General features: G+C 37.6%; 2 protein-coding genes across 2 annotated transcripts in view; one reads left to right on the top strand and one right to left on the bottom strand.

Moving 5' to 3' along the window:
- Positions 1-552, top strand: part of LOC105359029 (homeobox protein onecut) — a 53,348-nt gene extending 52,796 nt beyond the window's left edge. Inside the window, exon 5 of the mRNA XM_011495507.1 lies at positions 166-552. Coding sequence (XP_011493809.1) covers positions 166-375 — 210 coding nt within the window. The 3' untranslated portion in view covers positions 376-552. The remainder of the gene's footprint in view (positions 1-165) is intronic.
- A 10,014-nt stretch (positions 553-10,566) lies between these two features.
- LOC105364759 (NAD kinase 2, mitochondrial) lies at positions 10,567-13,236 on the bottom strand. The gene is made up of 6 exons (XM_011502780.1): positions 13,200-13,236; positions 12,714-13,008; positions 12,323-12,646; positions 12,133-12,220; positions 11,347-11,611; positions 10,567-10,979 (listed from the first exon to the last, which is right to left on the bottom strand). Exons 1-6 carry the CDS (start codon positions 13,234-13,236, stop codon positions 10,747-10,749), a joined length of 1,242 nt encoding a protein of 413 aa, XP_011501082.1. The 3' UTR covers positions 10,567-10,746.
- Positions 13,237-13,714: the final 478 nt, after the last annotated feature.

Here is a 13,714-nt window from a genome sequence, read left to right as displayed (position 1 = left end):
CCCTCCCCTCCCGTCCCCTCCCCTCCCCTCCCCTCCCCTCCCCCGTCACTGGTTCAACCGACCCTCGCCCCTCATCCCTCATCCCCACCTTCCGCAGTAAACACCATCGCCACCGCCACCGCCACCCTTAGTTACAAGCCACTAACCGCGTGCCCTCTGTTACAGGAGACGAAGAGGCCGTCAAAGGAGATGCAGGTGACAATCGCGCGCCAGCTCGGCTTGGAGCCGACGACGGTCGGTAACTTCTTCATGAACGCGCGCAGGCGCTCGATGGATAAGTGGAAGGACGAGGACCCGAAGGCGGTCAACGTGGACGAGGGCCAGCTCTCGCCGACGATCGGTATCAGCCCGCGGCAGGCAAGCGACGTTTTGTGACACACGTCCGACCACGAGGAGTACCACGACGAGTCGCCCGAGGAGGACCTCGCCTTCTCGTAAGGTCCCACCTCGATGGCCGCGCGCCCTCGACTCAGCCGCCGTCATCGTCGCCGCCGTCGCCCTCATCTTTATAGTTGCCGTCATTCACCCTTGCCAACAACGCGACTGCCACCGCCACCGTCACCGCTACCGCCATCGTCATCTTCGCCATCACCCTCACCCTCACCCACACCGACACCCACACCATAATCATCACCGTTAACCGTATTGTCGTCTTCACCAATTCATCATCATCCTTACCATCATCCTTATCATCACCCTCACCATCACCGTCATCACCTTTCACCTTCCACTGTGGCCGTCACCGTCGCCGACGCCGCCGTCGCCACCCCTGAATCGCGGCCCCCGCCTTTCGCCCCGAGTGCCATGAGACGGCTGCGCGGCGTCTACCCTCGCATTCGCCAATTCCAATTCCAATACTCCATCTCCGCCACCGCGATCCCTCCCCTCACGATCCCGCTCAATCTAGTCAAATCGTCGCTGCGCGCGGAACCTCGAGGCCAAGAGTGTTGCAAGTTCCTAAGGACGTGACGGGCCCACCGAGCAGGACGGTGCTGTTGCTGGTGGTGGTGATGATGGTGATGGTCGTGGTGATGGCGGTAGTGGTGGTGATGGTGGTGGTGATGGTTATGGTGATGGTGATGGTGATGGTGGTGGTGGCGGTGGTGGTGGTGGTGGTGGTGGTGATGGTGGTGGTGGTGGTGGTGGTGATGATGGTTGTGGTGATGGAGTTGGGGGCGCCGTCAGTGGCAGTGACAGTGGAACGGCGGCGTCGTCACGGCGCGGGGCCGAGGCACTCGTTGTACCCTCGTTGGTCGGCGGCGCGAAATTATGGACGCTCAAGTGTGTGCACCGACAGCGAACATCATCCTCGTACGCCCCGTGGTGGACACTGCTCGTCCACTACTCCCAGGCTGCGCTCAACCTTCGTGGATCGTAGTGCCGCACTTTATCCGGAGCTAGACAATTATGCACACGTGCTGAATTTACGCAAGGGACTGCTCGAGACCGTGCTACCTATCCTTCTCTTGCCCGTCGTATGAAAATTGTATATAAGCCGACGCCAATGTGGAGACGTCGTTTCCGTTCTGCGTAGGTGCTGTGAATTACTGTTTTGTGCCTCGCAGTGCTCGCATTGTTTTTTCAAAGATGCCGGTGATCGTTTACCGTAGGCTGTCAGTCGTTGTACGCTGAATCAAAGAACAATAATGCGAACAAAGATGGACAATTAATGAGCAAACTATTGGCAATTGTGTATCATATGAACAATTAAATATCCATTGACTCGCTGTCCACGTATTCGTGATTGCTTTCATTTATCAAATTAAGCAAGAATTTCATACGAATGTAACGACAAGCCGAAATTGAAATAGCGTTCGTTTTGGCGGACAAGGCCAATAGATTAATTGCACTTTCGCCCACTTGTGCTTTCGACAATGTTAAGAATGAAGTGATCAGTATTGCAAAAACGAACGATTTTTATTACACACGCGCGCTCACACACACACAAACACACACACAAAAACACACACACACAAACACAAAACAAACAAACAAACAGGCACGGTCGCGATAAAGTCATTGTAAAAATTCGTCGTACCAATAGCGGCCGTCTTTACGGCCGGTTTAAGATCATATATAGTACAAAGTAAACATATATTATAATAATAATGATGAAATAATTTAATTGTAAGTGTGAGATATGGGAGATGGTAAGAAAATTTAAAAAGCTCAAAGAGATGAACTCGAAATTAGCGTGTTGAGAAACGACGATTTACCGTTCGTTTAATTAAGAAGTTACCTTTGTCTCTGAGAGACTACTAATTGAGAATGAAAATAAAAAAAAAATCAACAAAGAATGAAAAGTTGAACATTTCAATTGTCGCATTAGAGTTGTATTGCCATAATGAGACGTCGATCATAATCGAGCGGCTTTACAAATCTCGGCGGTGGCAAGCTTGAGATGTATATTTCACGTATAACGTTTGCATACACGACTTATAAATTTTTGAGGAATTGGCCGATCGAGGCACTGTAAAATAAAATTAGCTTGTATACATTTGATTAGCATTCCCCAAGACGTGAAAAATTGTTAGTGTTAAAGAAAAACAAAAAACCAAAACAAACAAACAAACAAAAACAAACAAACAAACAAACCAACAAACGAACGAACGAACGAACGAACGAACAAACGAACAAACAAATAATGGAAATGGGGCGAAAATGAGATTTGTAAAAGATAAAACGAAACGTATCGTTCGATTAGACGTGCAATCGCAATATAAATAATAATAATGGCATTTGAAGTGTAAAATTTTGTCCGAGTGAGTCATATAAAATAAATGATATAAAAAACATTGAGAATAAAGGGCGTATTGAGGCGTGAAACATATTGACTTGTATAATAACAGTGTAAATATATATTAGTTGCGAAGAAAAGTTTATTATTACCGATGATTATTATTACGAAGAAAATGATTATTATTGCGATTATTATTCTATAAATATTGATGCAAGTGTTTTTGTTAAGGAATCTAAGCAGTAGGTAGTTACATAGTAGAACAAAAAATGATATAAACTTGTATAATGTATGGGAGATATGAGGTACACACCTTGAAATAAAAAAAAGTAAAAGAACAGACAGCGTAACATAAGCAAAGGAACATAGTATAATATATTAATTAATAATAGTGGTAAACGTTATGAGTAAATAAAGAAAAGAAAAAAAAGTGAATACTGCGTAACGAAGATACGAACACGTATGACCAGAGGACTGATTCATTTGTTTTCTTGAGCCTTCTGGAATCTGGAAGGTCACGCGGCAAATTTACTTAATTCAATGTAGAAGAATACGAACCGTTGCATTCATTTCGTTTTCACACAGAGGATAAATTAATAAACTATTTATATATAATGATGATGCGAGGGCATAATGATTTGTCGTTGATAATTATCATGTGTTGTTGCGCATCTATAAGCGTTAATTGATTTATTAGAAATTCCGTTCTTACTGTTTTAATTGTATTAATGCCTAAGTGATTATTGTTTGGCTTTACGTACGTACATCGTGCTTTAAAATCGGGTTCATTAAATCGGGTTGCGGATTTTGAAGAAACTCGACGGAATATTCTCTGACAGTCAATATTGGAAAGAGTTTATCGACTTCGTTCCAATAAAATCCGTCTATACAAACACGAGCTATTCTGTACAAATTTTAAAAGGATTGATAAAAATTGACGTTGAAATAAATCTTAACTCTCACTGGGTAATTCAAGCAATATAGAGCAATTACGCTTGGTTTTTTTCTTTGTTTTTTGTTTTTTGATTTTTTGATTTTTTTTGTTTGTTTGTTTGTTTTTTTTTTGTTTTTGTTTTGTTTTTGTTTTGTTTTGTTTTGATTTTTTGTTGTTGTTTTATGTTTTCCACGTTGAGTTGAAATGGACGAGAAAGCAATTAATTAAAGGGTGCTATAATACAAAATCACGATCGAGTACTTGTTGTTTTGAAATTTTTCCATTTTTCCATTACACGCTCATTTCCATCGTCGTGTTAATGAGACAATATTTTTATCTTGACTATTATGTAATGTTCGACAAAGCATTTAATTAACGAGCTATTTTCATCGAAGTCAATATCAGTTTTTATGAATACTCTGAAAAAGAATACAAGAATAGACTGCACTTGCGAATGAGAAATAGAGAATATCTGCCAAAGTTTTATCGGAGTCAATAGTCCCTAAAGGAAGGATAATCCTTGCTAAAACGTTCAAATTAATTATGTATTTAAAATATCCGATGGATGGCATTGACTGACTGACAATATCTCGGTATATCGAACCTCCTCGCTCCGTACATTCGAAGCAATTTTACGCCAATGCACCACTACGAGACAATTATGAATAACGTATTATGGAGATGAGACGATAGACAATTTTATCATTTAATGAAAGAAGAAGCAGAAGGGAAAACAAGAAGCGGAAGTAGAGAAAGAGGAAGACGAGGAAGAAGCGATGAAAAGAGTCTATTTCTGATTCGTGTGTGTGTGTGTGTGATTTTTTTTTTTATTTTTTTATTTTTTTTTTTTTTTTTTTTTATTTTTTATATGCAAATGTTATATAAGTAATTGAAACAAATTCTTTCGAAAATTCCAAATACAAAAAAAAAGAGTGAAAGAAAGGAAAATGTTGATTAAGAGGAGAATCGAGAGCGCGGACCGACATCGGTGTAATTTAGGTCATGACTAGCCGTAATTATAATTCGCAAACGAAATAATAAGGGACGATCGTGTGCTCGGCCATTCACGGGCCCATTAATTAATGAATTACATCGTCGCGGATAGACCTTTAATGCTTTATCCTCGTATTAATTTGTCGTCGTTTTGAGTCATTTTCAAAGAATTCCTTGACCGCTTCTTCATAATTATTTCGATAAGCCGTGGATAATGATTTTTTAAAGGGCTCGAGTTGAAACGAAGTTTGCTCGAGTTGCGGACTTAAACCGACGCGCTTATTTCCATACTTCAAGTGACATTCCTTACGATAAATAGTATTATTTATTTATTTATTCACACGAATAATGTCTATTAGTAAAACATAAAAAAAAAAAAAATAAATAAATAAATTAATTAATTAATTAATTAATAAATTAATATATGATATATTTATAAATTATTTATTGATTCGTAATTGTGCGTTCGAATTGTTTGTATTAGAATAAATTCAAGACACTGAAATTGTGATAAAAGAAAAAAAAAATTAAATAAATAAAGCGGGGCAGGGGAGGGGGGAGGGGGAGGGGGAGAGGGGAGGGGGGAGGAAGGAAAAAAAGAAATGAAAAAACAAAGCAAAAGGCAAAAAAGAAAACAAAAAATGAATAATAAAAAAATATGGCAGTTATACCCGTCGTTCATTCGCCAGGGTTCTCATTGCAGAATGTCGTTGTGAGACATCATTAGCTGCTATTGCGATATACAGGATATCTTGATTAGTGTTTATCCCCTGTCGGATCGAAGTGCCTAGGAAGGAACATATGAGGAAGCACTAAACTAACGATTACATTCTCGGTGTCATTAAAGGAAAATTAAGCACACGTCTCTTGCGCTCAGTGGACACGCGATTACGCCGCTGCATCGAATTCCATTACCCGCATCATCAATTACGACAAAGTACCAAGTGACGGGAGTAGTACGCTTCACATTAGCCATGAGTTCGGACGTAGGGATAAATGATTTTTTACCTTCATACTTGGAAACTCGCGCGCATGCATTGACGAAGCTTGTAAGATAAACTCAAAGCAACATGTACATTGATATTAAAAACATATCTATCAGGCTGGACGATGACGACCCAAGAGTCGTGGCACAATAAGCACGTGGCTGTCGTGAGACATACAAAGATATACAAATAACCATTGAACAGCTTGTCGCTTCAAACCGTGTAATTTATATAGATTTTTAACGCAATGTATCGTTGGCAATATCAAAACGTGTTTCGCTTGAATACGAGGGCGGTGGTAACGAGCAAGTGTCACGAGCAAGCCTTGACAAAAAAAAAATAAAAAAAAAAATAATAATAAATGAATAATAAATGAATAATAATAAATGAATAATAATAATAATAATAATAATAATAATAATGATAATGATAATGATAATGATGATGATGATGATGATGATAATGACGATGATGATGATGATGATAATGACGATGATGATGATGATGATAATGACGATGATGATGATGATGATAATGACGATGATGATGATGATGATAATGACGATGATGATGATGATGATAATGACGATGATGATGATGATGATAATGATAATGATAATGATAATGATAATTAATTATATAATAAAATAAATGCAAATAATTAATTAAATAAATGAATACAAATAATTAAATAATTAAATTAAAATACGAATAAACGATTGAGAGAGAGAGAGAGAGAGAGAAATAGTGAGGCAAATCACCAAGCTCCGACGCGTTGTTATTTAAAGTGAGCATCGGTTGCAATGTTTTGCAATTACAATTATATATATATATATATATATATATATATATATATATATATGTGTGTGGGGGTTTAAGAATTCGAGTGCATTTAACGAGACAACAAAGGGACGCAGCGATTGTGAAAACGTGTCTGCTCTTACACACATCTAGTTTGTATCTTATTTTGACTATCACAGTGTAAACAAAAGAAAATAGTTCACACGACAATAAGGTATTGATTAGTTGACGGGAAAGGAGGTAATGTAAAATATAAATACAAACCAAGTAAACGTTATTATATTTATTATATCATGAGAGTCATCGTATGATTGTTAGTAAGAACGATTTAGTCAAATTGCGATTATCGAAGGGTATTACGAGAACGGGATGGGTCGAAGTAATAGCCGAGGTCGAGGAGAATGACGTTATTTAGGAAAAATACAAACAAATATAGTGACGTGAAATAAGGAAATTAGTGTGCTATTGTATTGTGTTAAATGATAGTGGTAGGGTACGATCGCTCCCAAGTGTGGATGAGAAGGTGTGCGTGTATCGGATGCGTGACGACTGTAGGTATTAGTGCGATCGGAAGTAATCCGACGAGTTCACGTGACATACCAAAGGATATAATAGTTTACCCGAATATTCATTATTTATTATTTATATTTACTTAGGCGTCTTGAGAATATGAAAGACGCGATTATAAAGACGGTACGATAAAACAGTACTACGACGAACGAATGATGGATGTTTATGATGATAATGATTATAAAGAAGAAGACGAAGAAGATAATGATGATGATGATTATGATGATAGTGACAACGGCAACGACAATGATAACGACAACGACCACGACAACGACAACGACAACGACCACGACAACGACAACGACAACGACAACGACGAAGACGACGATGATTATTATTATTATTATATTAATAGCTTCTTTTTTCTTCTTCTTCTTTCTTTTTTTCTCTCTCTAATTTATTTGTTTTTAATGCGTAGAGAAAAAGTGCAAATGCCAGGATCGAGTTGTCGATATTCGTTAAACCTCTTGTAAGCGACGATAATGTTATAATAAACGTTGAATAAAGCGATCAACATTTATTCTCAGAGAATTAATTGTTTATAAGACTGTATAATTTGTTCGAGGTCCAATCGCGTCTCCTTCGATGAGAAACTATAAAGGATACCAAATTCATACAACTGGATTCTGGCATAATGTGTAGCTATGTAATAGACACATTGACGATCAAGGCGTGAACAATTGTAAACTATTGTAAACTACAATGTTACTACGTTTTACGAAGAGCTTATTGTAGTGGAGAATTATTAAACAGAATTTTGAGTCGTGGAGAGACGGTATTGAGTGTAGCACTTAAATTCTTTACACTTTTGCACGAGACGTGTGTTGTACTTTGATTGATCGATTAATCAATATGTAATTAACATTTTATTACTTAGTAATTAAACTTAATTTATTTACAATAATCGTATAACTTGTGTTATGCCCTTGTTAATTGTTTGTTTTAATTTTGGATTAACTCCCATTTTTATATACGAATGTGCAATCAACCGCCTTGTAAAAATGACTGGATGTGAAGCATCTTATTTTATTTATATAATAAAACGCCGCGAGGTTTAAACATTAATATTTGAGGATGTTGATATTTTTCAAAATCTCAACGATCTTTTATATCCATTAGCAATTACGACCATTATTTTTCATCTTATATTTTTCATCGACAAGAGCTAATAAATTGAATATTTAATTTAATGTTGACTGCGTGTTTTTACAGACGTTTCGCGCTCTTCATTTTCCATGTGGGGGTGCAAAACATGTATTACCCAAAAATTGTAAACACGTACTTATAGGCTAGATGTTCCTTTGTGTTTAATAAATTTTTATATTAAATCTACATCTTACAATTTAGACATTTTCTTAAAAATTTCGATAACATCTCGTACATTTCTTTTACCACTCCTTTACACGACAAACATCTTCTTCGTCAATAATATACACATACGTATGCATACCCATACATACCCATACATACGCATACATATATATATATATATATATATATATATACACACACACACACATATGCATGCACATTCATATACGTGTATATACGTGTATATAAGCAAAAGAATAAAATAAAAGAGACATTCAAGCTATTGTCAAAATTAGAAAAAAAAAATTACGGATACGTAATTTGTATATAATTTTGTACCGTCGGGTAAAGAAATACGGTAACCTTTTATATAAATCCAAATTCACTCCACAAAGTCAGAATTACAACAAATATTCCTCAATAAATTAGTTAACAACGGAGATGAGCAGTGCCAAATTTGAACGTGTACCTTAATTAAGTGACGTGTGCCAATAATGATTGAGAGAGAGAGAGTGAGTGAGAGAGAGAGAGAGAGAGAGAGAGAGAGTGAGAGAGAGAGGGGTGGTGGGTGGGGGGACTTTTAAATGAAATGCCAGCAAATAAATTTTATTAAATTTTGGTATTTTCCATTATGTGAAAGAAAATTTTAACCTTTCTCATTAACAAGTATCATCATCAGACCAAAGAGTATCTTGAAAGGAAAATGATTTTTCATTCGTCTAACTAGCCTCCATCGATGCATTTATAATTAATTCCTTTAGGTGCTCGAAACACTATTATTATATCTCATGAATATTTTTCACGTAAACGGCAACATACCACGCATAACATTATATAAGTATAATTTATAATAAAAGTAAGCAAATCCAGTAAAAATGTTTGTGAATACAATGAAATTATATCGTTTTCTTTTTTGTTTCAATTTAGAATTTTATTAACAATAAGGATGGTGATGCGATATATAAGAAAATAATTCTTTCATAAAAAATGAATAAAATAAATCGGTATTTGATGAGTACGTGAAATGTTGAAATTGTTTTAAATTCTGCGTGTATGGAAGACTCATTAATATCACAAATGATATAACAAACTTTCGTTCAACCTTTATTCTCGGTATTATTAAAAGTAATCGATAGCTTTGTAAGCATCAAATTCAGAATGTTTTTATACATTACTTTGTTTCTACATTATATGGAAATAATTTATATTAAATATACATTAAACATTATGTGGCTGAGTGATTTTCTTATTTACTTACGTTTATATCTTTCATTCAATTATTAACGCAATTGAAGGCACACGCACAAACATATTTACAATAGCGGTCAATTTCTGTATTATTTTCTTATCTTTATTACCTACATTATTCAGTGATATTTTATGAGGGTTCGTAAACATTAATTATTTGCTTGATTTTGTTGCTCAATTTAATTAGTTAATTGGCTACGTTTGCGTGTGTGTATTATGGATAAGATAATAAACAATGATGATGATTTCCATATTGGCTGTTTCAATTCGGCATTATGGAATCTGTAATAACGTAGTAAAATCTATTACTCTATTACCTCAAATCGAGTCTTTAAATCGATCGACAAAGATATGTAATATAGTGCAATAATTATAGTTATCATCTCTATTTTGTTTGGTGGAATTGAACGGTTAAGAATTCCAATTGTGACTCGTTCTCTTCACAAACGTGCCATTGGCAAAACATATTTGTACAATAAAATGCAATTACAGCAAAAAAAAAAAATAATAATAATAACAACAACAACAACAATAAACAAGATACATTTGTTTAAAATAACGTTTATTCATAATTTCAATATGTATAAAATATAAACCATTTATCATTATTAAAAATATCACATTTTCAGAAGTTCTTTAATAATTAATCGCTTGATTTGTTTAAAATTTTTACTTTAATATATTTATTTTACATGACCAGCTTTCCAATGTACGCTAAAAAAAGTATAAAAAAAAAAAAAAAAAAAAAAAAGCTATTTAACGTTTAATAGTTTTGTGACGTTTTCTTTTCTTTTCTCCATGCAATTCTTAATAACTAATAACTACGTTTGAGTGCATTTGTACAGTGATGAGAGATAGCTAATTTACAATGTATTTGCGCTAATATTTCAGAAATATTATTACATATAAGATTATTAATATCGTTGTGCGCCTGTGTGCGTGTGTGCTCATTTATATTTTCAATATAAAATTATAAATTGTTGTTTAATTGTGAGACAGTTGTAACCAGCCACTAGGACTTCTTTCTACAGCCTATGGACTCGCTAAAGAGTTTTATATTATTCTTGATTATAACCTCTCGTTCTCGACTTTTAAAAACTGATTGTTTTCTCTCTCTCTCTCTCTCTCTCTCTCTCTCTCTCTCTCTCTCTCTTTTCATTAGTCCATCAATCGGGGAAAATAATGCTGCAGAGTTGATCATCTTCGAGGCATTGAAGTATTGCTGTAGTGCCAAGGTTAAAGTGAGCCACGACACCGCCGTCGATAACCAATCCGCCTTCGTAGCATTGCGATCTCACTGTTAACTCATCGCAAAAGCCACGATAATTTATGTGTGTTGGTAATGGCCAAATGTGCTTCACAACCATATCTCGAATGACGTAAGCTAATTTAAGCTCCTCTGGATAATTAAGAAGGAGAAATAAAATTAACGTATTGTTTATATTCCTTTTCTTTTGGTATGTGTCTTCTTAGGTATACGTGTGCGACCGTAGGTTCTTAATATGCCTTAGGGTTTGATATTTATCCAATAAGTCGATTGAGGTGAGATGGAGACGAGGGAAGATTCGACGATAAAGGAGGACAAAAAAATGTGGCTTGACTCGGGTGGAATGGAACTCGGGGAAGGTTTTGGGGCTCAAATTTACTCTCAGCCCCATCGCCAAATGACAAAATGTCAATGTGCAGTGGGTTCTCGTAAGGTAATCGTCGAGGGAAACAAGATTACTCTCCCATAAACGCAAACGTAATACAAGAACTGTACATACCTGCGGAATACTGCAGTCCTGTGTTAAAATCAAAACAAATTTTCTTTATTTCTTCGTGGGAGAGGGCCTTGTCGTACTTGACCATAGACAGTACATCTTTAACCATTTGTGGATTTAGATAATTGATCGTTCTGTACCAGGAGGTGGAACCCGTTCCAGTAGTTACGCACATACCGGAGCTCTTTACTCTTTTGAATCCTTTGTCCTTATCGATATTGACATAGAGGGTGCTCATCCGTGCCGACAGACACTCGCCTATGAAAACCTAGATGGATAATTACAGAGAAATATAAGAATCGTTGCATAATTTCATGACTGTAGTGTATGTTTCAGTTTTATTAGACGAGAGCTTATACATAAAAATGTACATATAATTTCGCCTCTACGTACAATATATGTATACTTTCATTAAGTGGAAGCTAAGCGGCGCAAACTCTAGAGAATTCTTTGAAGCTTGTACGATTAGAGAGACTATTTTTCTATGTCAATGTTCTGTTAACACCCGTAAACTTGTCAAATTGTTACTTGTCCGGCTTGTCGAACTGTAATCCGTCTCGAATGGGCAAAGTCAAGGATGATTGCATCGACGTTAAAAGGAGCTCGGTTTATCAGGTTTCGGGTCGACGATAGCTACTTACAAAGTACAAGAGAAATTAATATAACAAAGATAACGACCAATGGACTCGCCCATTCGCTCGCTCGTCTACAAGCAATGACAATAATTCTACGCGATCGATATATTTATAATCGGTGGCTTGCCAACGATGCCTATAATATTGAACTTACTTCGTTAAGAGCCAGCCAAGGTAACGGCCTTTCCTTAGGCAGTTCGCTTCCCTTAGGTTTAGTCGCCTCGTAATGGCTTTGGTAGAAACTAAAAAAGACACGAGTTTCATGACGTTAACATTTAGTAGTGGATAGTTTGACTTGAATAATGCTCGTGAAAATAGGAATATAGAAGAAGCGTTGGGAGTACGTTTTAGATTTATTGAGAGAACGATGGGCGTGCAGATGAAAGGGCACCTCCCAAATATTATCACCGTACAGCGTCGTTCTAATTCTACTCCTCATGAGATACTTAAACTCTCCAGCTCCGAGTCTCTCAAATATCTTTGATATGTCGTTGGTGTATTTAGCGGATAGTATTAAAAATCCTTCTGAATACTCTGGATCCGAATTAATACCAATTATAGGCTTGGATTTGTCGGCAATTAAATTGGCAGCCTGGAGGAAGGTGCCGTCGCCACCAACCGACAAAATCAGGTCGGCCCAAGCGACGCTCTCATCATCTATATTATATCTAAAATTAGCATACTGTATAAAGGGAATAGTAGGCGAGTGGCACAACAGTCACCGGCCAAGCCTACCTGTCCCTTATTCGACACTCAATGTTCAAACGCTGGAGGGCCTCGAGCGTTCTCATCAGAGTGTCCTTGTTCCTGAGATGTCCCGACAAAATGGCATCGTAATCAGCCCCAATCGCAATGAGTCGACTCTTCAATCGATCCTCGTTCAGATGGGGACTCACCTGCTTCTCAATTTGATACCTCGAGATCTTCGTCAGAACGAGGACGCGCTCCGGCACAAAAGGGCATTGACGGCACTCGGCTACCCATCGACGTCCCCAAACGTGCTGGTGCGATTGGAAAATCGATCGAGCTCCTGCGCAACGATAAGCAATGGTAATTTAGATGGGGCGAGGACATGCCTCGGGCACTCCGATCGTCCATACCTGGAGAAGGAGTCGCCTCGCGTCCCACGTCAATCCCACGTCAATCCCACGTCAACCCCACCAATTAAACGGATCGACATGCATGGGAATGGGAATGGGAATATAAGTCGTAACTACTCACTCTTAGCTCCTCTTCTAAGATGTGCAAACGCCGTCATTATTAAAATGGAGTGTCAGTGCATGGGTATCGAGTGGCGTAAATGTCTTTCCACGGTGTCTCCCCTACTTACTGCGCCCAACGTAACTTTTATTCGATCGAATATTTATTCGACCTTAACCTTAACTGCTTAGCAGCATTAGCAGCAGCAATGTTGGCCATTGATTGGGTGGACGCGCGATATTTGTGAAACTTTGGCGGTGTTTTGGGAGTGGTGGGTTGGATTTCAGGGTGTGGGGATGTCGCGTGGATCCTTAATGAGCGTTGGACGGCGGTAAAGACGCGGGTAAACGGGTTGGATCAAAGTACGTTAATTCGTATATTCATGGGCGATCTCGACTTTGTAGCCGGCAAATCCCGAGGATTGAGATAGAGCGATGCGCGCAATTAGCCGATTTAAGGACGGAAGGGGAGCGTTCGAAACTTTAACCAACTAGGATTAACTCTTTATTGCGCGCGAATCTTCTTTCCCGACAACC

The sequence above is a fragment of the Ceratosolen solmsi genome, unplaced genomic scaffold (assembly GCF_000503995.2).
Source record: "Ceratosolen solmsi marchali unplaced genomic scaffold, CerSol_1.0 scaffold10, whole genome shotgun sequence".
Classification (NCBI taxonomy): Eukaryota; Metazoa; Arthropoda; class Insecta; order Hymenoptera; family Agaonidae; genus Ceratosolen; species Ceratosolen solmsi.
This window is presented reverse-complemented; position numbering and strand designations above follow the sequence as displayed.